The sequence below is a fragment of the Panthera pardus genome, unplaced genomic scaffold, assembly GCF_024362965.1.
Source record: "Panthera pardus isolate Hobbes unplaced genomic scaffold, ASM2436296v1 HiC_scaffold_21, whole genome shotgun sequence".
Taxonomy (NCBI): domain Eukaryota; kingdom Metazoa; phylum Chordata; class Mammalia; order Carnivora; family Felidae; genus Panthera; species Panthera pardus.
The window spans coordinates 60,978,496-61,002,950 of NW_026526777.1; the positions used below are offsets into that span (position 1 = coordinate 60,978,496).

At 38.7% G+C, this 24,455-nt stretch overlaps 1 protein-coding gene across 1 annotated transcript in view; it reads left to right on the plus strand.

The window, feature by feature from the left end:
• FMN2 (formin 2) overlaps positions 1 to 24,455 on the plus strand; it is a 376,950-nt gene that overhangs the window by 162,296 nt on the left and 190,199 nt on the right. Inside the window, exon 7 of the mRNA XM_019423300.2 lies at positions 12,734 to 12,821. Coding sequence (XP_019278845.2) covers positions 12,734 to 12,821 — 88 coding nt within the window. The remainder of the gene's footprint in view (positions 1 to 12,733; positions 12,822 to 24,455) is intronic.

The window sequence follows — 24,455 nt, forward strand, 5'->3', positions numbered from 1 at the left end:
AGAGGATGATTAATTCCTTCATCTCCTTGGTCTGTGCATTTGCCCTGATGTTTAGTAGAATGCCTATACTCAGTGGATGCCTTAGTTAAAATATTGGTTTGGCAAAAAAATAAAATTAAGAATAAAAAAATATATATTGGTTTGGCCGCATCTACTGTGACCTATAAAAGGTGGAAAGTTCATTTCCCTCTATACAGAAATGTCTGGGCAGGTAGAGTCACTTGATTCCATTAGGTTGTCCAGAGATCGATTTCCAAGCTCCTTTGTTGCTTCACTTCCCCTAGGGTATATTATGGTTGAAGATGGCTTATTTCCTTAATTCTGCCTTAAAACAGAATTCAAGAAGAAAATAGGAAGTAGAGAGCAAAGAGATTCCCTTTTAAAAAATATTTATTTTTGAGAGAGAGAGAAAGAGATAGAGCATGAGTGGGGGAGGGGGAGAGAAAGAAGGAGACAGAATCTGAAGCAGTCTCCAGCTCTGAGCTGTCAGCACAGAGCTCAACACAGGGCTTGAACTCACAAGCCAGGATATCATGCCCTGAGCAGAAGTCAGATGCTTAACTGACTGAGCCACCCAAGAGCCCCAAGAGATTCCTTTTTAAGGCAGTGCCCTATTGTTCTCTGCATTGCCTTGGTCACATGGCTATACCTAGGTATAAAGTAGGCTGTGAAAAATGCTGTGTTAGCTGGCCAGCCATGTAATCACTAAAACTCAGAAGTTCTATTGCTAAATAATCAAGAGGATTTTGTGGCCTAAGTTCTTAAACATGGGACCTGCTGCAGAGGTCCTTAGTTTTGTTGAATCAATGTGCTTAGAATTTGGTCATGCTGAGTTGTAGAAGGAGGGCAGGCCTCCAAGTGGAAGTGAACAGGAGGTAATTGAAGACGTAGACTAGTAGTCAGAACTGTGAGCCATCCATGCAATATAAATATGTGAGGCCCTTCCAAGGACCATGGTTGTACTTGTTAGACAAAGGAAGAAAGCAATGAAAACAAAACAAAACAAAGCAAAACAAACAAACAAATAAACAAATAAAAAGAAGACAATAGGGAGGATTTGCAGTGCGTGCAGGTTCGGCGGTAGGAAGTGGACAAAGAATCCAGGGAAATAATTGGAGAAATAACCATCCAAATACACTGCAAAATATTGTTTCCTGAGGCAGGAAGAGAAACATGACATATTCCGGAAATGATAAAAAATTAAGGAAGACAAAAATAAAAGATGTTGGGACCAAGCCAAGAGTATGAGGGGAGAGAGCTGACTATTGAACAGAACAAAAATTTCAGCTAAGATGTGTAGCTTGCCAACATTAGGCTCCACTTAGAGCCTCAGATAAGATGGGCTAGTCTACAAAAGGAATCTGGTCTGTTGCAGAAGGACATTGTTTAGAACACATTTAGTAAAGGAAAGGTTCTGTTGAAAGTATGGAAATATGTTCAAGAAACTGCCTGGTTGTGTGTGAGGGAAGATATTATGCTGGCCTATTTACTAACTACTATTTCAGTGGGGAAATTGACACTTGAAAACAGATCAGACAAGTTCTGTAAGCACTAAAAAAAAAAAAAAAACCACAAAAAACAAAAAACCCCAAAACACCAAAACTTTAATTTCTATAAATAGCTTCATTTAGGTTAGATTTTTTAATAATCAACCAGTAGTATACACTACAATTGGAAGGTTCATATCCATTCTAAAAGGAAAGGATTTTGAATATGTGGTGTTTCAGTTTTCTGGAGTATTGTGTGGTGGAAAGAAGAATCTTCCTAAACTCATTCAGGGGCCTCATATTCTGGCATCTGAGTCATGTCATTCCCTCAAAGTATACTTTTGACCTGTTTTGCTTACACTATCTAATAGGGAACAAATCTGGCATGTGGTGTTTTGTTTTTGTTTCTGTTTTTGTTTTAACTGACCTGGAAGTGAGGCTTATTCAATAGCCAAGGAACCTTTGACACAGATGTTATCTTTAGCTCCCTTTATTTTTGAACTTGATAAAAAAGAAATCTAGGTCCAAGCTAAATGGGTTTAGTAATTTGTCTGAATTTGTTAGATCTTATTGATCAGTGCTGCCCAATAGAAATATAATGCAAGGCACGTATACAATTTTCAATTTTCTAGTAGCCATATTAAAAAAAAGCAACATAGAGAGAGGGGTGCCTAGGTGGCTCAGTCATTAAGCATCAGACTCTTGGTCCGGGCTCAGTTCTTGATCTCAGAGTCATGAGTTTAAGTCCTGCGTTGGGCTCCACACTGGGCCTCCTTAAAAAAAAAGTGTAGAGAGATAGGCAAAATGAAAATTAAAACAAACAAACAAACTTTCAAGTACCCAACTAGCTATAAGAGCTAGTTCAATAATTCAGTATTGGATAGCATGGTTCTGGAGAATTCATCAATCATTTTTGTTCTCTGCTTATTCTAATGTTGACATGAATGTGTTGATTGCAAGTCTATCATTAAGGAGTTCATTAAGGATTTGTCCTTAATTTTAAGTGTGGGAGTTATACTGGGCACTAATGCTAATAATAATGTTTAGTGAATTAGTATTCCATTGCTTTACTTTCTGACTTGGATGTCTTTTTTTAAGTTTATTTATTTTGGGGGTGAAAGAGTGAGCAGGGGAGGGGTGGAGAAAGAAAGGGAGAGAGAGAGAATCCCAAGCAGGCTCTGTGCTATCAGCACGTGGGGCTCCATCCCATGAACCATGAGGTGATGACCTTAGCCAAAATCAAGAGTCAGATGCTTAACCAGCTGAGCCACCAAGGTGCCCCTCACCTTGGATGTCTTAAAAGTAAGACAGCTATTCCTTTACCAGCAACATGGGTTTTTCAACTGTGCCCAGGATGATGTGGGCAGAGGCAGAAAAATAAAATGATCTTCATCTGGGGACCACTGAGATCCTACATTCTCACTGATAGTTATGCTTCTGTCTTTACCCTGAAGTTTCAGGGGAAAATATGGGGAATTATGAGTAGATTTTGGGTCAAAGTCTTCTTATCATTCTGGCCTTACTTTCCCAGTGCTTTAGTCCAGTCAGGCTGCTGTAACAGAATATCATAGACTTGTGGCTAATGAGCAACAGAGATTTATTTCTCACAGTTCTGCAGTCTGGGAAGTCCAAGATCAAGGCACTGGCAGATTCATTATTTGGGGTGGAGCCCTCTTCCTGACAGCCACCTTTCTGCTGCGACTCTACTAGGCAGAAGGGATGAAGGGTCTCTTTGAGTCCTCTTTTATAAGGGCATGAATCCCATTTATGAGAGTTCTAGTCTTAAGACCTAATCACCACCCTCAGGCTCCACATCCAAATACTATCACATTGATCATCAGGCTTCCACATATGTTTTGGGGTACACAAACAGTCTGTAGCACCTAAGTACTGTCCTTTGTCCTGGGGCAGGGCTTTGCCCAAGCATACTTACTTCAAGCTGTCCTAGTAAAGGACCAGTTTTTAAATCCCCAAACCATTATGTTTTGATACTTTTGTAAAATACATTATATATGAATTACTACAGAAATGAAATTAGAAAAGCCCAAAGAATTTGGTGAGTTCTTTATAGATTTTGGATACTAGCTAGCCCTTTGTCCAATATGTCATTTGCAAATATCTTTTACCATTCCGTTGGTTGCCTTTTAGTTTTCTTGATTGTTTCCTTTGCAGTGCAGAAGTTTTTATCTTTAAGAGGTCCCAATAGTTCATTTTTGCTTTTAATTCCCTTGCCTTTGGAGATGTGTCGAGTAAGAAATTGCTGCGACTGAGGTTGGAGAGGTTTTTTCCTGCTTTCTCCTTTAGGGTTTTGATGGTTTCCTGTCTCACATTCAGGTCCTGCATCCATTTTGAGTTTATTTTTGTGAATGGTGTAAGAAAGTGGTCTAGTTTCAATCTTCTGCATGTTGCTGTCCAATTTTCCCAGCACCATTTGTTAACAAGACTGTCTTTTTTTCATTGGATATTCTTTCCTGCTTTGTCAAAGATTAGTTGGCCATACTTTTGTGGGTCTAGTTCTGGGGTTTCTATTCTATTCCATTGGTCTATGTGTCTGTTTTTGTGCCAATACCATGCTGTCTTGATGATTACAGCTTTGTAATAGAGGCTAAAGTCTGGGATTGTGATGCCTTCTGCTTTGGTTTTCTTCTTCAATATTACTTTGGCTACTTGGGGTCTTTGTGGTTCCATACAATTTTTAGGATTGCTTGTTCTAGCTTTGAGAAGAATGCTGGTGCAATTTTGATTGGGATTCTAAAGAAGACATTCAGATGGCCAACAGGCACATGAAAAGATGCTCAATGTCACTCCTCATCAGGGAAATACAAGTCAAAACCACACTCAGATACCAGTCTCATGCCAGTCAGAGTGGCTAAAATGAACAAATCAGGAGACTATGGATGCTGGAGAGGATGTGGAGAAACGGGAACCCTCTTGCACTGTTGGTGGGAATGCAAACTGGTGCAGCCACTCTGGAAAACAGTGTGGAGGTTCCTCAAAAAATTAAAAATGGATCTACCCTATGACCCAGCAGTAGCACTGCTAGGAATTTGCCCAAGGGATACAGGAGTACTGATGCATAGGGGCACTTGTACCCCAATGTTTATGGCAGCATTTTCAACAATAGCCAAATTATGGAAAGAGCCTAAATGTCCATCAACTGATGAATGGATAAAGAAATTGTGGTTTACGTACACAATGGAATACTACGTGGCAGTGAGAAAGAATGAAATATGGCCTTTTGTAGCAACGTGGATGGAACTGGAGAGTGTTATGCTAAGTGAAATAAGTCATACAGAGAAAGACGCATACCATATGTTTTCACTCTTATGTGGATCCTGAGAAACTTAACAGAAGACCATGGGGGATGGGAAGGAAAAAAAAAAGTTAGAGAGGGAGGGAGCCAAACCATAAGAGACTCCTAAAAGCTGAGAACAAACTGAGGGTTGATGGGGGAGTGGGAGAGAGGGGGGTGGGTGATGGGTATTGAGGAGGGCACCTGTTGTGATGAGCACTGGGTGTTGTATGGAAACCAACTTGACAATAAATTTCATATTAAAAAAAAAAAAAGAAAAGCCCAAAGAAAGACATAAAAAAAAGTCTAGATTCAGTTGATAGAACATCCCTCCATAATATGGCTGTAAAATTTCTAGTACTTGCTCTCAATTTCTATACGTATTTCTTTCTTACTGGGCAGGTAACACACAGGACTTGGCGGTAGCCTGGGATCTCGATTTGAGTAGCACTGCTTTATATCTGCCATAATCCTCCTATCAACCTGTTTATCAAGTGTGCCCTCTATTTTTCAGATCAGGACATGAGGATCAAAGTGATTTAGTAAGATGCCCAAGGATGTGCCAGTGATGGAGCTGGAATCCTGACCCAGAGTTGCAGCTTACCATTAACGTTGTGATGTTCTTTGTTAGAATTAGGGAAAGCTATCCCTTCCCTTGGGCTGGCTGGCTCCCCTCCCTCACCCTGTAAGCTTTGTGGAGCACAGCCTGAACAACGTACAGTATGGTCCTATCAGACCCACCTGTGCTCTCCCTGCCTCCCTTTGCCAGGAGAGAAGGGTAGGCAAGTGGGCAGTGGGAAGAAGAGATAAAGTGGAGACTAAGACTTCTCTCTGTCATTTTATTGCAATTTTCACAGAACGGTGGTTCAAGTTGAGAAAGAAAACAAAACTCAAGTTAGTGAAAATGGGTCGTTTTCAGAATTTCTCATTCCAAGTCATGCTCAACCTTAAGCTTTTAGTGTACCTATTAATTTGATTACTGGATCCTGGGACACTGCCATTTTTAGAAATTTCCATACAGTCAGCCAGGTAATGGGGGTTCAAGATAGCACAGAAACATTAATGTTTAACAATCTACAAAAATGTTTGTGAACACATCCTTGTTATCTTTGCTGCTTGTATCATCATACTTCTACTATAAGTTTCCAGTACTGGCTTACTTTATAACTTAATGAAGAAACTAAAAAAAAAAAAAAATGTGGATAGTGGAAATGGACCAATGATATCTGCTGATACAATAATCATTCAGGCCAAAACTTAATTAATAATTTAAAACACATTTCTAGTTATGCAGCCTAGTTATATTAACTATACTAGGATTCTGAAAGTTTGACTGGGGCTTTGTTCTCTTCCCATGACCTAATATTGCACCTGGTCAGAGCAGACGTGCCATTGGTCATTTAGAATGCTAAGGAAGAGGATTCATGGAGAGGTCTTTTGATGCCACTGGAAAACTAGTCTGAACTAATAAAGGTCTGGATTTCCTAGGAAATTACATGGAAGGAAGAGATTTTTAATTCTCCTATAGACTTAAACTGAGTAATGAAAAGTTGACAGATATTTTATTTTTGAGAAACTATTTATTTATTAAATTTATTTATTTGGAGAGAGAGAGAGAGAGAGAGAGAGAGAGAGAGAGAGAGAGAGAACAGTGGAAGGGCAGAGAGAGGGAGAGAGAGAATCCCAGCAGGCTCTGCACTGTCAGCACAGAGCCCAATGCGGGGCTCGGACTCACAAACCAAGAGATCATGACCTGAGCTGAAACCAAGAGTCGGACACTTAACTGACTGAGTCACCCAGGTGGCCTGAGAAACCATGTAAAATGCTTTCCTAAGTAGGCTCCTGGGTGGCTCAGTCAGTTGAAGTCTGATTCTTGGTTTCAGCTCAGGTCATGATCTCACAGTTTCATGGGTTCAAGTCCCATGTCAGGCTCTGTGCAGGCAGTGCAAAGCCTGCTTGGGATTCTCTGTCTCCCTCTCTCTCTGCTCCTCCCCCGCTCACCCTGTCTCTCTCTCTCAAAATAAATAAACTTAAAAAAATAATAAAATAAAATGCTTTCCTAAGTATTTAAACTTCTTATAGCTATTACTATTGTAGTGACCTACACTATTTGCTAGGTTTATTCCTAAGAGGGTCAAGTACATTATGCTGAATACTCACTGCAGCTTTTTGAAGTTGATGGTGCTGTTATTTTTTTAGATGAGGGAACTGAAATGTTACAATGTTGGAGTAGCTTTTTCAGAAAGCCCTTCCTAGAACTAATCTGCATGAGAATCAGAATAGGCATTTTAAAAAAATATTTTAGGTAATTAATGTGCATATTAAAGTTTGAGAAATACCACATTATTTTCCAGAGTCCCGTGTTCATAGCCTCTACACAGTCCTGCCTCCCAGGGTAATCTAAGATAAAAACTGTTTTTAAGGATATTAGCCGTGGGTTGCCTGGGTGGTTCAGTCAGTTGAGTGTCCATCTCTTGGTTTTGGCTCAGGTCATGATCCCAGGGTTGTGGGATTGAACCTGTTTTGGGCTCCATGCCAAGCATAGTGTCTGCTTAAGTTTCTTTCTCTCTCCCCTCCGCTCCTCTCCCCTGCTCATGTGCACTCTCTCTCTCTCAAAAAAAAAAAAAAAAAAAAAAAAAAAAAAATTAACTGATTCTGATGTGAATTTAGATAGATTCAAAATAATCCTTCTCTGGCTATATGTTCTAACTTTGTGGGTCTAAATCTATTAATTCTGCATCTTCCATTTTTCAGCTAAGTTTTCTGAGACCATCTTCTAAGAGTTCACTATCTTCTCCATTGCACCTGTGGTCACTGGATTCTAAGAACATTCTAGTTTGATAGTTTCAGGTTCTTGTTATCCAGGTGGCTTTAAAAAAAAAGATACACAAAGACTATGGTTTGTAATAAAAAGGTTGAGTCACCCTAGGGAACTGTAGAACCAATCCTTCTGGCCATCTGTTCTCTCCTGTGTGTATGCCTTCTAGAATATGATGGATAATTATTATTCCTACCTGTAATCTTAGGCATTTAAATGTAAAATACAGCTTGTAGTAAGTTTGTTTGAATTATAACAAAAAGCAAGTGCACAGTCTATGCGATATTTTATTTTGTTTTTTAATTGAAGTATAGTTGACACATAGTGTTACATTAATTTCGGGTGTACAACATAGTGACTCAACATCTTTATATGTTATGCTATGCTCACCACAAGCATAGCTACCATCTGTCTCTATACATCACTGTTACAGTATCATTGACTATATTCTTTATTCTATACCTTTTATTCTCATGATTTATTCATTCCGTAACAAGAAGCCTGTATCTCCCACTTCTCTTCTGTATCCCAATCTTCCACCTTCTTTCTCTCTGAGAATCAATAGTGTGTTCTCTGTGTTTATGAGTCTATTTCTATATTTGTTTGTTCACTTGTTTTCTTTTTTAGATTCCATATATAAGTGAGATTATATGGTATTTTTCTTTCTCTTAGTTCACCTAGAATAATCCCCTATAGGTCCATCCATGTTGTCAAAAATGGCAAGATCTCATTCTTTTTAATGGCTGAGTAATATTCCATTAAATGTATACACAACATCTTCTTTATCCATTCATCTATCGGTAGACACTTGGATTGCTTCCTTATCTTGGCTATTGTAAGCAATGCTGCAATAAACATTGGGGTGCATATGTCTCTTCAGATTGGTGTTTTCATCTCCTTTGGGTAAATACCTAGTAGTTGAATTACTAGATCATGTGGTATTCCTATTTTTAATTTTTTAAGTAAGCTCAGTACTGTTTCCCACAGTGGCTGCACCAATTTACATTCTTACCAACAGTGCATATGAGTTCTGTTTTCTTCATATCCTCACCAGCACTTGTTATTTCTTGTCTTTTGCATACTAGCCATTCTGACAGGTGTGAGGTGATATCTCATTGTGGTTTCGATTTGCATTTTTTTGATTATTAGTGATGTTGGACATCTTTTCATGTATCTCTTGACCATCTGGATGTCCTCTCTGGAAAAAATATCTATTTAGGTTTCCTGCCCATTTCTTTTTTTATTTTTTTTAACGTTTATTAAGACAGAGACAGAGCATGAGTGGGGAAGGGACGGAGAGAGGGAAAAAGAGAATCCGAAGCAGGCTCCAGGCTCCGAGCTGTCAGCACAGAGACAAATGCAGGGCTCAAACTCACGAACCATGAGATCATGAACTGAGCCGAAGTTGGATGCTTAACAGACTGAGCCACCCAGGTGCCCCCCTGCACACCACCCCCCCAACATTTCTTAATCAGATGTTAATGATGATGATGATGGGTGTTGAGTTATATAAGTTCTTTATATATTTTGGATATTAGCCTCTTATTGGATATGCCATTTGCCCATATCTTCTACAATTCAGTACATTGTCTTTTCATTTTATTGATGATTTCCTTTATATGCAGAAGCTTTTTATTTGGGTGCAGTTCCAATAGTTTATTTTTGCTTTTGTTTCCCTTGCCAGAGAAGACATTTCTAGAAAAATGTTGCTAGGGCCCGTGTGAAAGAGATTACTGCCTATGTTGTTTTTCTAGGAGCTTTATAGTTTCAGGTTTCACATGTAGGTGTTTAATACACTTTGAGTTTATTTTTGTCTATGGTGTAAGAAAGTTGTCCAGCTTCATTCTTTTGCATGTAGCTGTCCAGTTTTCCTGGCACCATTTATTGAAGAGACTATCTTTCCCCATTGTCTATGCTTGCCTCCTTTATTATAGATTAATTGACCATACAATTTTGGGTTTATTTCTAGATTTTATATTTTGTTCCACTGATCTTTGTGTCTGTTTTAGTGCCAGTGCCATACTGTTTTGGTTATTATAGCTTTGTAGTATGTCTTGAAACCTGGAGATTGTGATATCTCCAGTTTTGTTTTTCTTTTTCAAGATTGGTTTGGCTACTCAGGGTCTTTTGTGATTCCATACTAATTTTAGGATTACTTGTTCTGGTTCTGTGAGAAATTCTATTGGTATTTTGATAGGGATTGCATTGAATCTGTAGATTGCTTTAGGTTATGGGCATTTTAACAATATTAATTCTTCCAGTCTATACTCTGAAAACGACAAAAAAATTAGTGAAAGAAATTGAAGATGACACAAACAAATAAAGGATATTCTGTGCTCATGGACTGAAAGTCTATATGACCTTTCAAAAGACTAACCTGTAGGGACACCTGGGTGGCTCAGTCAGTTAAGCCTCTGACTTCGGCTCAGGTCATGATCTTACAGTCCATGACTTCCAGCCCTGTGTCGGGCTCTGTGCTGACAGCTCAGAGCCTGGAGCCTCTTTCAGATTCTGTCTCTCTCTCTCTCTCTCTCTCTCTCTCTCTCTCTCTGTCTCTCTCTGCAACTCTCCCACTCTCTCTCTCTCTCTCTCTCTGTATCTCAAGAATAAATAAACATTAAAAAATTAAAAAAAAAAAGACTAACCTGTAAACATGAGCCACTCAGGTTTAAAAAGCAAGGGAATGATATGCAAATATCAGCATTCTTAGAGATGGTACTTGGAAATCAGTTTGAAGAATGGACAGGAAGCAGTGAGAGTCATCAGTGATTCTAGAATCACTTAAAAGGTTTTTTGAAGTACATGTTTATGAAAATCTGATGCCCAGATTTTCAGGTGTGCAACGGAGTGATTGTTGTGATGAGCATGCCTGCTGGTCCAGGGAACACACTTTGAGAACTATCGTACTACATTTGGGAGACTACTTCAAAAATTTTTGCATTGATCTATGTGAGATATAACATAGATATAAATGCTGACAATAGAGTTGACGAGGAAGGGTTGGTTCCAAAGATATGAAAGGAGTTATGATTGACGGGACTTGTTAAGAGACCAGAGTATACAGATGAAGTAGAGGTAAGTGTCTAGATTGATTTCTAGATTTCTAACTTTAGTAGGTAGATGGAAAATGGTGGTACCTTTATCACAACATATGGAATAAAAGAGGAGAAGATACAATGGTTTGGGAGTGGAACTGATGATGAGTTTGGTTTTAAACACATCCAATGGAAATTTATGTGCAGATATCTGTTAGGAAAGTGGAATAGTGTAAAATTGGGGATACAGTTACAAGAATGAAGTTATAAGTGCGGGCAGGTACATCTCTAGAAGAGAAATCATAGGTATAAAGTGAACAGAATAAAGTGCTAAGAACAGAACTGTGAAGTATGCCAGTATTTAAGGTGAAATCAGAATAATTCACCTTGAAAAGGTCTGAGAAGGGCTGGCAGGAGCCATGGAGTATTTCCTAGGAGGTTGTGATCAGGCTGTCAGCACTGCAGTGAGGTCAACTGACATATGGATTCAAATGCACTTAATTTTGTCAGAGTGTCATGGATGGGACCCAGACTGCATTTATCTGAAGTTAGAAAGTGTTTTTGAGGACAGAAAACATGCCTTTTGTTTTTCTGATATTATGTTTCTGTTCACTTCTGAAGAAGATTACACTATTGATGGAAATACTTGGGGGTGTGAGTGGATTCACACTCAAGTTCTAAGCTAATATTTTAGCTGAAAATTAATAAAATGTTTAGAGAAGAAATTGAGAATCAAAATCAGGTCATGATCTTACGGTTCGTGACTTCGAGCCCTGCATCAGGCTCCGGGCTGACAGCTCGGAACCTGGTGCCTGCTTCAGATTCTGTGTCTCCTTCTCTCTCTCATCTTCTCCCACTCTCACTCTGTCTCTATCTCTCAAAAATAAATAAATATTATAAAGAGAATAATATATGTATGTGTACATATGTACATAGACATACATATGTATTCTTTTGAGGAAGCACTGTCTCTTGTGGGGTATTATTCCTTTCTACAGAAAGCTTTCAGAAGTGAGGGTTTTGTGGTTGGTCCTTCTGAAAGTGTTTTGTTTTATTCCTCACCCCCATCCCTGTTGGGGAACCAAGAATGCTATTATTGCTATTAAGAATATTGTTTTACTTTGTGACTCTGTGTGACAGCTGGTCACGATTATTTTATTAGTTTACTGATTGGCCCAACTTAAACCAAAAAGAAAGACAAGGTCAGCAAATGTGATAGCTGTTAGGGCAGCTGTCACTTCTGGTAATCTGACCACAACCTTTTTTTCCCTTTTCCTCCAGTGTTTTTCTAAGCAGATTTATAACAAAACCAAGAGAGTAAATAGAAATTGCTGCCCTCCACAAGATCAGGACCTGGGATAATGGTTTCATAATCAGGATTTATCAGTGGTGTCTGGAAAACATATTTTAAATGTGTATGTCCAATAACAATGTGCCCACCTTTATTTTGGGAAAACTTCTTGTGAGGTGTGCACATTGATTGACTCTTTAGGACTCCCTAGAAAGCCAGATTAGAGACTGAGCAGACATAGCCCTTTGGATTTGCTTCTTGTATTCCTCTATTAATTAGTTGGAAAGTTCTCCACACAATGTGGGCCAAATCCAGAACATGAGGGACTGCCAGTAAAGCAGTGAGCTTCCTAAAAGACTAGAATCAAAGCACATTTTCTATTTTGGCCTCTATTTTGGGTCTGATCAAATGGATTTTCTGTGTATAGATTTTATCTTTCACTTGTTGACCCGTGTTTCAATACAAAAAGGAACACTTCAAATCTCAGGCTGCAAATTATCAAATGTGTAATTGTTTTTTTCACAGAGGTGAAACTAATCTTCTAAACTATTAGAAAGTTTACTTGTTGACAGATCACATTCTTAAAAGACTAGCAAACAGCATGCTATTGAGGCTTATGGGTGAAAATGGAAGATTTGAAGGTATAAGTCATGAAACACAAAAGTTCAAATCAGTTTTGAATACTTTAGTAAGGTAGTAAAGTAATGACTTTAAGTTATGTGTTTTTCATTTAGGATTCAAAACAACATGTAGTAAAGCATATCACTGGAGTTCAAATTAACATTTCCCTCTTTTCCTTTCTTCGAGCAGGTGGTCAAGTTATTAAGCAACAAAAGGTCACAAGCAGTTGGAATATTAATGTCTAGCCTTCACTTAGATATGAAAGATATACAACATGGTAAGTATACAAATAAAGATTCAGCTTTTGAATACCCACTTTTGGGCAGAAGGATGTGATGTTTGGTGGTAAAGTTGTTTAGAGTATTTAGAGTTATATTGAGATTAGTATGAATGCTACCGATCTTTCTTCCATGATCGTTTCTGGAAGGGCTGCTCATAACTTGGCTTTTGCGTTGTTTCTGTATCTTGCTAAAAGCCTAATTCTCATGTGACATATTTAGTATGCATTAATAAAGTTTGATTTTTGATTCATCATAAGTACTGGTCTCACTGTGCCCTGTAACTAATTAGACTTTATCTGAGGTATTTACTTCTGGATGCCATTCTCAAAGAGTGACTGGTAAACAGGATAATAATGAGGTAGGTCTCAGCCATTGAAAACAGCTAGAGATAGTGTATTGGAGAGAGAAATATATTGAGACTTGAATCTCAAGTGTTTGATGAGCTAACATAAATTTTCTAAAAGGTTGGCTTCAACCAGTGTAGGAGTCACATGGATGCTTGTTTTGATTGTTGTTGTTTTAAGAATGGTTTTATGATTAGAGATGTCAAACAGTAGACTGGATTGCCATGTATAGTAATTAAAACTGAAAAGTGTTCAAGAGGTTGAATGATCATTTGTCACAGATGTCTATAAATCATTGGACGGACAAGGGGGCATGTTCTCTTAGTCTTCCTCTGAGATATGATGAGTTGGGGAAAGAATTGCTAAAGCAAATTTATTATTTATAACTTTTTAGGGTGGAAAGCTGTCCCTCTTCTTTCAATTATTTGGGATGACTGTATGTAAACCCCTGGGCTTTTCTATGCATAGTTATTTTTTTTTTTAATTTTTTTTTAGCGTTTATTTATTTTTTTGAGACAGAGAGAGACAGAGCATGAACAGGGGAGGGGAAGAGAGAGGGAGACACAGAATCTGAAACAGGCTCCAGGCTTTGAGCTGTCAGCACAGAGCCCGACGCGGGGCTCGAACTCACAGACCGCGAGATCATGACCTGAGCCGAAGTCGGCTGCTTAACCGACTGAGCCACCCAGGCGCCCCTAGTTATTTTTTCTAGTAACCATCAAAGATGGTTTCAAATGATTCTTGCCCACTTATATTATTGTTAGTGATCCATATACATGGAAGCAGTAATGTCATGACCTTTTGTTATTTCTTTTATGTTGTTTTAATTTATATCTTTACCCAGGCTTATAAAATATTTTCTGTGTTTGGAGTCAGGGTGATTTTAACATTTTCTAAGTGGCTTTAGTGTCGATATTTTAAATATTTGAATCCTACCCTATAATTAACAGCCATTCCTATTCCATATCTTCCTGTCACATTTATGCTAAGAGATGTGCCCAAGCACATTTATGCTAAGAGATGAAGCAGTAATATCATGACCTTTTTGTTATTTCTTTTATGTTGTTTTAATTTATATCTTTACCCAGGCTTATAAAATATTTTCTGTGTTTGGAGTCAGGGTGATTTTAACATTTTCTAAGTGGCTTTAGTGTCAATATTTTAAATATTTGAATCCTACCCTATAATTAACAGCCATTCCTATTCCATATCTCCCTGTCACATTTATGCTAAGAGATGTTGCCCAAGGTGAATAAAGGAATTAAATTTATATTCAGAATGATCCATAAGCTGTCCAGAGCCTGAGAATAGATTTAAAGCAGAATCATCCAATGGCATGCCAGTTTACCTAGTAAAGAAATATGGCTTCAAGTAGAACACAGACTCTATAAATCATGAAAACATTCAACTGGCTTTCTAGCTTACCCCTTTATGAATGCGGATTCTATTTGTTAGCTTTAAAATATTTTGCGGAATAATTCATAAATAGCACAAGCCTGGTATGCCCTGTCAATTGATGAGTAACTCTTAATCATAATTTAAGTTTTTATTAAACTGTTTTGATGGTGAGGAGACTTCCTCAAACTGAAGCATTGGGGGTAGTCGTCATAGAACAGGACGGCAAGGCTGGCGCCGAGCAGTACTTGGCGTTTCTAAAGCTGGCAGATGTAGCCCAGTTAAGTCATAGAATGAAATCTGAAAATAATGATATGGTCCTTTGCTTCAGTCAAATATTCAATCCGGGTTGAGTTAATAATGAGAACCTTATGAACAAAGGAGTCCGCCTCACATCTGTGTCTGTGGTAAAGCCAGTGAGAGTTCATTGAAAATTTGCTCGCTTAACATGCAACGCTAACAATAACATGGCATGAACGTCAGTAGTTGAAGGGTCACACAGAATTATGCATAAACTTTATCCTATTAGGATGTGAAGTGATTGCTTGAATCACTTTGAAACCCTGCACATGGTTTTCTAAAAAAAAACAGCCGCCTTAGAATTTAAGTCTGAAGAAGCAAGTGGTGTGCCTTTCAGTGAATAAAGTCCTGTTCTGTCTCAGTATGGTGTCTGGGACCATGATTTACATGTGTGAATCACTTGTGGCCTCTAGAATAAACTTGACTTCTATCAGGATATGCCTCCACTGAGAAATCCACAGAAGCATAAACATCATTGATTTCGGTTGTAGAAGCAGCCACAGAATTTATCCAGACCTCCAGTGTCATCTTATAGAAGAGCAAACTAAGATCGTTTGGTGGTCAGGTTTCTTTTTCAATGTCACAAAGCATGTTAATGGAACAGGCTGAACTTGGACCCAGCCTTCTTCACTCGCTGGTCCTGTTCTTTTCATTCACATGAGCTGCTCCTTCAAGATTGTGCTTTTTCTACAAACAGCATCGGTATCTTGAAAACAAAGTATATGTAATATTGTAAAAAGCAGCAGGAATTATTTTCTCTCTTTCCCTTCTCCCTCACCGAAACTCTAGGAAAGGTTAGAGTTGAGCTTACTTTGTAATGCTTCTATTTTTAAAGTGCTGTGTAAGAGTAATTAATGTGGAAGGTTTAGATTAGGGGTGCCAAAAATCTCATCGTGGTCTTGCCACTACATCCACTAAACACCACATCCTGTTCAGACTCAAAGGGAGGTAAAGATAGGTTTTTTTCTACAATGGCACATATAGAGTCCTCAGTGTTAAATAGAGTCAAAGGGCAGAGAGGAGAGAAGGCATCTGTTTCTTGACTAAGTTTACTAATATGGCAGTGAGACAGTCCCAAATGATTAACTGTGTGTGTGTGTGTGTGTGTGTGTGTGTGTGTGTGTGTGCGCGCGCGCGCGTGTGTGTGTGTGTGCATGCACATGTGCACACAAATGTTGCAGTGAAGACCGGAGTTGTTCTAATGCAGTTGTAAATGTGTCTGGTAACTTCTAAGCTATCCTGTACATTACAACAGTTTTACAGTGGAAAGGGTGAAACTGTGGTGTGCCACCTCTGAAGAAAAAAAAAAAAAAGACCACTCCAATGGTTTAGAATCATTTAAAGTCTAGGATGAATGTACTTTTCAGAACGGATTTTCCTTTCTTTTCTAGGGCCTTAGGGTCACTATGGGTTTAGGATTTCCTTAAATCAAGCTCAAGGGATCCCCTGAGGCAATGCTAACTGCTTATCCACTGCATAGTTGGTTTCCTTTGGAGTCCCAGTTTATTGTCAGATGGGTCTAGAATCTGTACTTTGGGTGGACCCTGAGCTTTGATATTTGGCTTTTGACGCCATTAGGCTGTCAACAGAAAGTGCAGATTTGTTGGGATAGGGCTAAAGCACTTTATGAACTGGCTCATTTTCTTATATATTCTTGTTTAGCATGATAATTCCTATCTTGACTGATTTTTGATGCTTTTAAACAATTTTATAAACATATTTTATCCAGCATTTTAAATTGTTCTCATGGGAGGATTGATTCCAATCATCTAGCCTATTATTTTCAGAAGTTGGTATTATGAGAGTATCCTCCAGCTCTGTAGTTGAGTTTTGTTAAAAGAGACTGAAGTTTCTATACAGCATTCCATCCATATTTTGGGAGTCAGTGTGGTATTCGCAGCTCCAGGTCCATTTTAGTGGGAAACAGTAGCTGCAGGGCAATTTCAAATTTCATAAGGCTCAATTTTACCCCACCCCGTCTCACTATGAGGTAGAATATCCACATAATTTACCATCCAAACCTGGATACCTTTGAGAGTGGAAGGGGGTGCTATGACTAATACTGCCTGTGCAGCAGGTACAAATGGGAAATTTTTCAGGAACATCAGGAGTAGGGCAACTCTACCATCAGATCAAATGGAAATGAATTTCTGATCTAATTCTCCTTCATATACATGTATTTGTAAAACAACTATTTTTTGGCTAGGGAACTTCAGTTCACAGTGTGGAAAGCCTGTTTGGTAAACCTGAGATTGTCTAGCTGTCTGTCCTTTTGGTTCTCTCATCAATACCTTGTCTGAAAGGTTTGCTCCAGATTGATGTAAACACCTCACAGAGGCAGGAATCTGTTAGCCTTATATTCTGTACCTGACAACTAGAAATCTAACTCAGCCAATGTCTGGACCCAAGAGCACTTAGAGACGAAGCTTCAGGCAGCGTCCTTAAAGATCCAGGCTATAGACTTACTCCACTAAGTTTTCATGCTCTGTCTGTGGGCAGGGTGGAGTAGAGCATGTCTAAGAGATTTTAGCTAACCTGCATGTCTTATATTCTTTTAGTTTCACCAGTGAAGGCCCATTTCAGATATTAGAATGTTAACTAGCAAAGCCTCAGTTACTGATCTACATAGGGATAGATGAGGAGCTTGTGATAACTGACTCTGAAATATGGCCTTTCTTACGTAGTGCTGGCCTACCATCCCTGAGGTATGGGTGTTAAGACAAGTGACTGCTCCTTAAGTTGAAGCTTTAACTGGCTCATATATACCATTACATCACCTTAGTATATATGTTTTAAAATAGATTAAAGATGGGGCATCTGGGTGGCTCACTCAGTTAAGCTTCTGACTTCAACTCAGGTCATGATCTTGCGGTTTGTGAGTTGGAGCCCCAGTTCAGACTCTGTTCTGACAGCTTGGAACCTGGAGCCTGCTTCAGATCCTGTGTCTTCCTCTCTCTTTGTCAAGAATAAACCTAAAAAAAACCCTGCCTATTTAAAAAATAGATTAAAGATACTGTAGCAAGGGATACCTAAGATGTATTTAATCATCCCACCCCTAGAAAATAAGTTTTGCTAATCTTTCAGGATTGGGCAGCCCAAAGTATTAATTAATAGCCCTCGTTCCTTTCTTCCTTTTAACGTCTGTGCTATCTAAAGCCAACTAGTATTATGAGCCCATGGGCAACAAATACTAAATTATGTCCTTGTTGAAATGTCTATCCTCTTTAAATCTGGTTTATCAAAATCATGTGTCTTGATATTAAATAAGATAACTATGCAAACCACCTGGCAAATAAAATCATGTTTATTTTTATTCTTTGGTCTCTAAGCCTAAAGATTGCTTTTTCAAACACTTTTAAAAATGCAGTTAAGGATACCTTACAAGGATGATAACATGCTTTTAGCTTTAAATTCCAGTGAAGTCTATCTGTTAATTTCTGATTTCTTATTGGAACCTGCTTCATGTTGCTGTTCTTTTGATCTTCTGTCATTGTCCTCCTTTAGAGGAGATCAGAGTTGTTAGAAGCCTTATCCTGATAACTGTTGTAAGGCAAATATCGAAATAAGCTATATCCAATGAGTGTTTTGGTTTCCAGTGCAAATAAAATTTATGTTTATACTATATTATGTAGTCTAGTAAGTACACAGTAGTATTTTATTTTTAAAAATCATGTATACATCTTAATTAAAAAATACTTTATGGCTGAAAAATACTAACCCATCATCTGAGTTTTCAGTGGGTTATGATCACTGAGCACAGATCGCCATAATAAATATAATAATAATGCAAAATTTGAAATATTGTGAGAATTATCAAAATGTGACACAGTGACACAAAGCGAACCAATGCTGTTGGAAAAATGGCACCAATGTACTTGCTTCCAGCAGCATTTCCACAAACCTTCAACTTTTAAAAAAACGCAGTATCTGCCAAGTCAATAAAGCTAAGTACAATAAAATGAGGTAAGCCCGTAGCTGTGTAAAGTGGTCCAGAAAAGGGAGTTATAACTGTTCATTATACAATGGAGGGAATAGAGACTTCTAGATTAAGCTTGCCTGGGGCTTCACCTTAATAGGATCAGAATGGGTGTCCAGTTCCTTCGGCTCCTACACTGGCCAAAGCACTTTGGGCCCTCAGTTGTTTTTGAGTTACTAAAGTTCTAGAAAATATATTTAGCAAATTAAGTGTCATTTCATACATTCCTCAGTTTGTTTATTGGGTCTCTTCCTTAGAGAATGAAGCAGATTTTTTTTTTTTTTTCACAGCTATGAAAAATACTTTAGAGGGAATTATTAATGGAGTTGCTTGTTCATGATTGAACCAAGCAAAGATAAACAAATTTGCTCTAGAGAAACAACCCGGGCTGAACTTATTGATGAATGAAAGCAGGTTGTGATTACTTGTAAAAAGCTTGTGACACACAGAGCATGGAACTTTCCAGTTTACTGATGCTCAGAGAGTATATAGGGAAAGACGCTCTATCTCCCTAGTTCAGTCCTTGCTTTCATTTTGTACTCACACTCTAAGCATATTTCTTTATTCTTTGTGTCTGTATTTCCCTGCGTTTTTCCCTTTACTTTCACGTGTAGACTAGCATTGATTAAGAGCATGATTCCAGGGCCGAGCTGCTTGGGTTTTATTTGGGACAGAATGTATTTCTCCCCCCCAGCCCCCAATTCATCTGTTCAAAGCCCTAATCCCCAGTGTGATTGTACTGACAGTGGGGCCTTTGGGAGATACTCAGGTTAGGTGAGCTCATGAGGGCGGCTCCCATGATGGGATTAACACCCTTTAAGAAGAAGAACGGAGGCCACAGTCTCTGCAAACTAGGAAGAGGGTCCTTACCAGTTCAAGCCTCCAGAACTGGGAGACCTTAATTCCTTTTTAAACCACTCAATCTGTGATATTTGTTAGCGGCACCATCTGACCGATTTGGTAAAGATTCTGGGTAAGACAGATTTGAATCCCAGTGCTGCCACCGGTTAGCTGAGTAAACCAGGGTGCTTTTCCTCATATCTCTATACCTCAGTCTCCTCATTTTAGAAAGGGCGACTAAATGAATTATTTCCTGTAAACACACACACATTAAACGGTCAATATTCTGTCCTCACCTTTCTGCATTTCTTAGAAAAGGAGTTCGTTTATAGGCTTTGGAGATGTTTGAACTCAGAATCTGGCCAACCAGTGAGGAGGGAGAACTTAGAGACTTTATTCCTTCTCCTGTTACTGAGAACATGTTCTGCTACAAGCCTTTACCATGAGACAACAGAGGTAGTGGAATACAGAAGCTGCACCTGATGACCTTTGAGAGCAAGATGAGAGAGGAGGAGTGGGAGTCTAAGTTCAAGGGGTGCATAACTAACGCAGACTTGATTCTTCTGGAGCTTGGGTTTTCCATCAGTATTACTAAAATATTGAATATTAGTACTGAGCTGTGTCCATTTCTGTTTTCTGGATGGAGATAAATATGAGAATTATTTCTATTAGCAGCTCCTAGAAGGTGAGCATGGACACATCCTTGGACTGTACTTTGTCTGCAAGGAGAGCAATTTGTTTTGGAAATTTAAAAGGCTGGGGTCTCCCCTAACTGTGTGATTTCTAAATCATTGTCTCTGTGCAGCGTGCCAACCATATTCCTCGTGGACCACTGTTGGCTGTGGGTGGCTTGTGAGGGTAGCAGGGGAAGGCAGTTTGACTTGGTTGCTACAGTGAGTTTTGGTAAGAAGCAGGAGTAGAATCTTAAGTGGAGACACAGACGCTTCTGTTTCTTGCTTTGACATATTATTTAACTGACGGTTACACTGGTTTCTAGCTATGAATGTAAAGTATAAAAACACTTCTTTAAAACCGAGAGATACCCTTTCTTAACTATGAGAACTTACGGTAACTCTTCCCGTGTATTTTGATAGCCTACACACATAGTAGCTTTTTCACCCTTTCGGGCTGCCACTGAATACCATTTTTTTTTATGAAATTTTCTACCAAATGAGTGGTAGATTACAAACTCCTGGTCTGTTTCGTAGAGTTTCTGATTTCATTCTTTGAGACACAAGCTTTTTCACTTGTCTATTAATTACCAGAAGAAAGTTTATCCATAATCATTTATTTATTTTTGTAATATTCTCAAAACCTGGGTTCAGTATGGGCAATGTTGTTTTTTTTCCTGGCAGGTTTTCCAGTGTCTGGCTTCTTTGTGAAACTCAAGTTTACAAGGCTCACTTAGAAATTGCTTCATGCCCCCTTTTTTACCTTTATTTTAAGTGTTTTCCTCACATAAGATATAGAGTTTTAAGTCCTGTTTATTATATTTATTGGGACATTAAAAATCTAGTAAATGCTACTGGGAAGTTTAGTGAATGGTTTTCATTGAAATGTAAAGTCAATTAGAATTAGAAATTTGAGAAGAAAGTGGGCTCCATCCAGTGAGCTGTGTAACCTTTTCATCAATTGTAGCCTTGTCGCAGAGAAAAATACATGCGAGATAGGTCCATTTTCATTAAAACCTACTTTTAGAAATTTAATATAAGAATATGTTTTAAAAATTCATTACCTAGAGTTTGTTATAAAAAGAAAGACCTCCTAAATCATTTTAAGTCACACATAGATTATTAAATCAAGGGAAAATGAATGATAAGTTTTTATTACAGCCTCAGAAAAAACCTGGGTTGTACTTAGCTTATATTTTTTATGACATTGTTCCACAATTGGGCTTTTTGATTATGTTTTTATGGGAAGGAGAAACACAATACTTGAGGCTGTTCTGAAACTGTGAGCTTTGATGTGGGTATTCTTTTCCTTCATTGCACTTAGTGTTTGATTATGTATTGGTGTTTGTGTGTTTGTTTTTTCTGCCCCCCTCCACCACCTCCCAACCCTCCCTCCCACATCAGCTCCATGAAGCCTGCAGATAAAGCCCACTGCAGCTCAGCTCAGGATGTTCGCCCATATAATGCCCTATCTGCTCTTCACAATCATCGGGTGATTGTTAAAGGAATTGCCCAGGACCAAATGGGGGGTGCGTGGAGGTGGAGCCCAAATTTGAGCACAGACACTGAGTGCATAATTAATCGCACCAACTTTGACCCTTGACCCACTGTGTGTTAAAGGTGCAGTTTTTGCAAAAATATTCCGTTTGCACAGTCCTTGAGAGGGGTGGGGATTTGGACTGTTATTGGGGGAAAGGGAAACCCCCTCTTGATAACTGGAATCCCGTGTGTACTTTAAAATTGACTTATTTAAAATTCTATGTGTTTTGACACGTGCTTTTTCAGCACCCCAAAGCGGCCATCCTTAGGACGCTTTCTGGTCTTTATCCTCTCAGATGAACTGAGCATCTGAGAGTACTAGAGGTGAGGAAAGTAAAGAGTGATTGGCACTTTCCACATTTCCCTTAGGAGCTACCTGTGTCCTATTCCTACTAGGTACATTCTAGCAATAAACTCATGGTTATTCCCCGTAAGCCCTGTGTGCTGAGACATTGGGTAAAATGGTTTAAAACGTTATGTAATGTGATGTTGTCTTTGAGCATGACTACAGTAACGATATTTCATGCTGATGACTATCTTACCTCCCTCCTCACAATCAAACATGAATACAAGAATACTACTTCCCTAGAAGCAGTTTTCATCCAAATACTTCTGAATATGCTATAAAATTTATTAAACAGTTTCAAACAATTATTATTTACATGTGATTAAGAAATCAAATAGTACAGGAGGGCTTGCGATGGAAAACAACTCGGAATTCCCCATATGGACTTTGTCACTTCCACGATAGATTGTAAAGCCACGATTTCTCCTTGCTTGAGCCACTGGAATAATCCCAGCCTCCTTCAAGTAAATGGTGGAATTTAGGAGGATGCTTGTCTGTTGTTGTTACTGAACAGTATGAAGTCCTTATGAATTAAATTGTTGTGAAGAGAATTCTAAATTGAACATGATGTTTAAATAGATTATCTGCCAATTTTCTTTTAATTCTAAAATTTATGATTCTAAGTTTTGGGATGTACAATTGCTGATAATAATAATAATAGCCAGCATGCAAAGTCATTGCTGTAGGGTTTGCAATGACTCTATGAGGTAGGTGGTGTTATTATCCCCATCTCAGGGCCAAAAAACTGAGGCAGAGAGGCAAAAGAAAGTTAAGCAGCAGGTGTGTGTGTGTGTGGGGGGGGGGGGGGCTGTGGTTTAATCATAGGTGGTCTGGTTGCAAAGTCTGTGCTCTGAAGCCCTGTGCCGTACTTCCTAAGAAGTCTCAAATGTTAGTAATTGTATCGGTGACTTAAGCTGGAGAAAATGGCACATGATTTTCTTTTTTTGCCTTCATGGTTCATAACTACAAAACCAGTCTACTGGCTAGCAACTATCATTGCTATTTACAGCACTCTAATGTAGTGTCATACAGCTAGAGCACACATTCTTATTGTGTGTGTTTGTAGGGGGAGTGGAGGGAGGGAAGGTAGAATCAAGGAACATAGAAAAAGACTGTCATGAAGGATGCAAAGAACTTATTTAATGGATCCCGTAGGATTTGCTTTAAAATTCCTTCTATTATCACTTCCTGTCCGGTCTTCTGTTCTGTGCTTTAGGTGATACTCAGATGTGCTTTGCTAGAGAAAGCTGCCGAGTGGAGCGTGTGTCTATATGCCCAACTTCTGTACCAATTAAAGGGATAAAGAGAAGAATGCATTCGGAGACTATAATCACCTGAGCAACATATTTTCATATAAGTGCAAAGTGTATTAGAGTGGCCAATTATGCCGTTATAACCATTGGTTCTTACCATAAAGATCTCAGCGTTGACAGTTATATCAGGGGGATCTTGATTCATTCATTCCTACTATTTCTGTTTGCCTTCCTTTCCTTATTTCTTCCCATATTTAATTATTCACTTACTCAGATATTTACTGAGTATTTAGTTTGTGCCAAGCTCCATTCCTGGCACTGGGATACAAAAATGAGAACAAAAAAGCCAAAACAACAAATGGCTGTGTGGAACTTGAATTCCATTAGGGAAGAAAACGATTTATAAATATATAAAGCAAAATGTATGGTATGTCAAATGGTGATACGTGCCATTGAGGAAATAAACAAAAGCAGGGAATGGAAAGAGCACAGAGTGGAAGGCAAGGGAGAAGTCAGGGAGAGCCTCAGTGAGGACTTGAAATCTGAAGGGTGCAAGAAAAAGAACCCCATACAAATCATAGGGAAGAGCATGTTGTAAGAAGAAGCAGTCAAGTGTAACAATCTTGTGGTGCTAATAACCTGGCACACTAAAGGATCAGCAAGTTGCCTGGTGATCCCAGAGAGAGTGATCAAGGGGGAGAGAAGTTTGAGATGTCTTTAGGTAAATAATGGGGGGCACAGGGCAGGGAGAAGTCAAGGGGGTTTGGCAGGAGGACCAGAAGAAAGCTATAATAGTAATTCAGATGCGAGACAATGGTGACTCGTTCCCGAGTAATGACAGTAGAGGTGTGAGATGTAGCCAGATTCAGAATATTTTTTGAAGGTAGAGGTAACAGGATTTGCTTATGGATTAGATGTAGACTCTGAGAAAGAGTGAGGACTCTAGGATTTTTGGCCTTAGTTAAT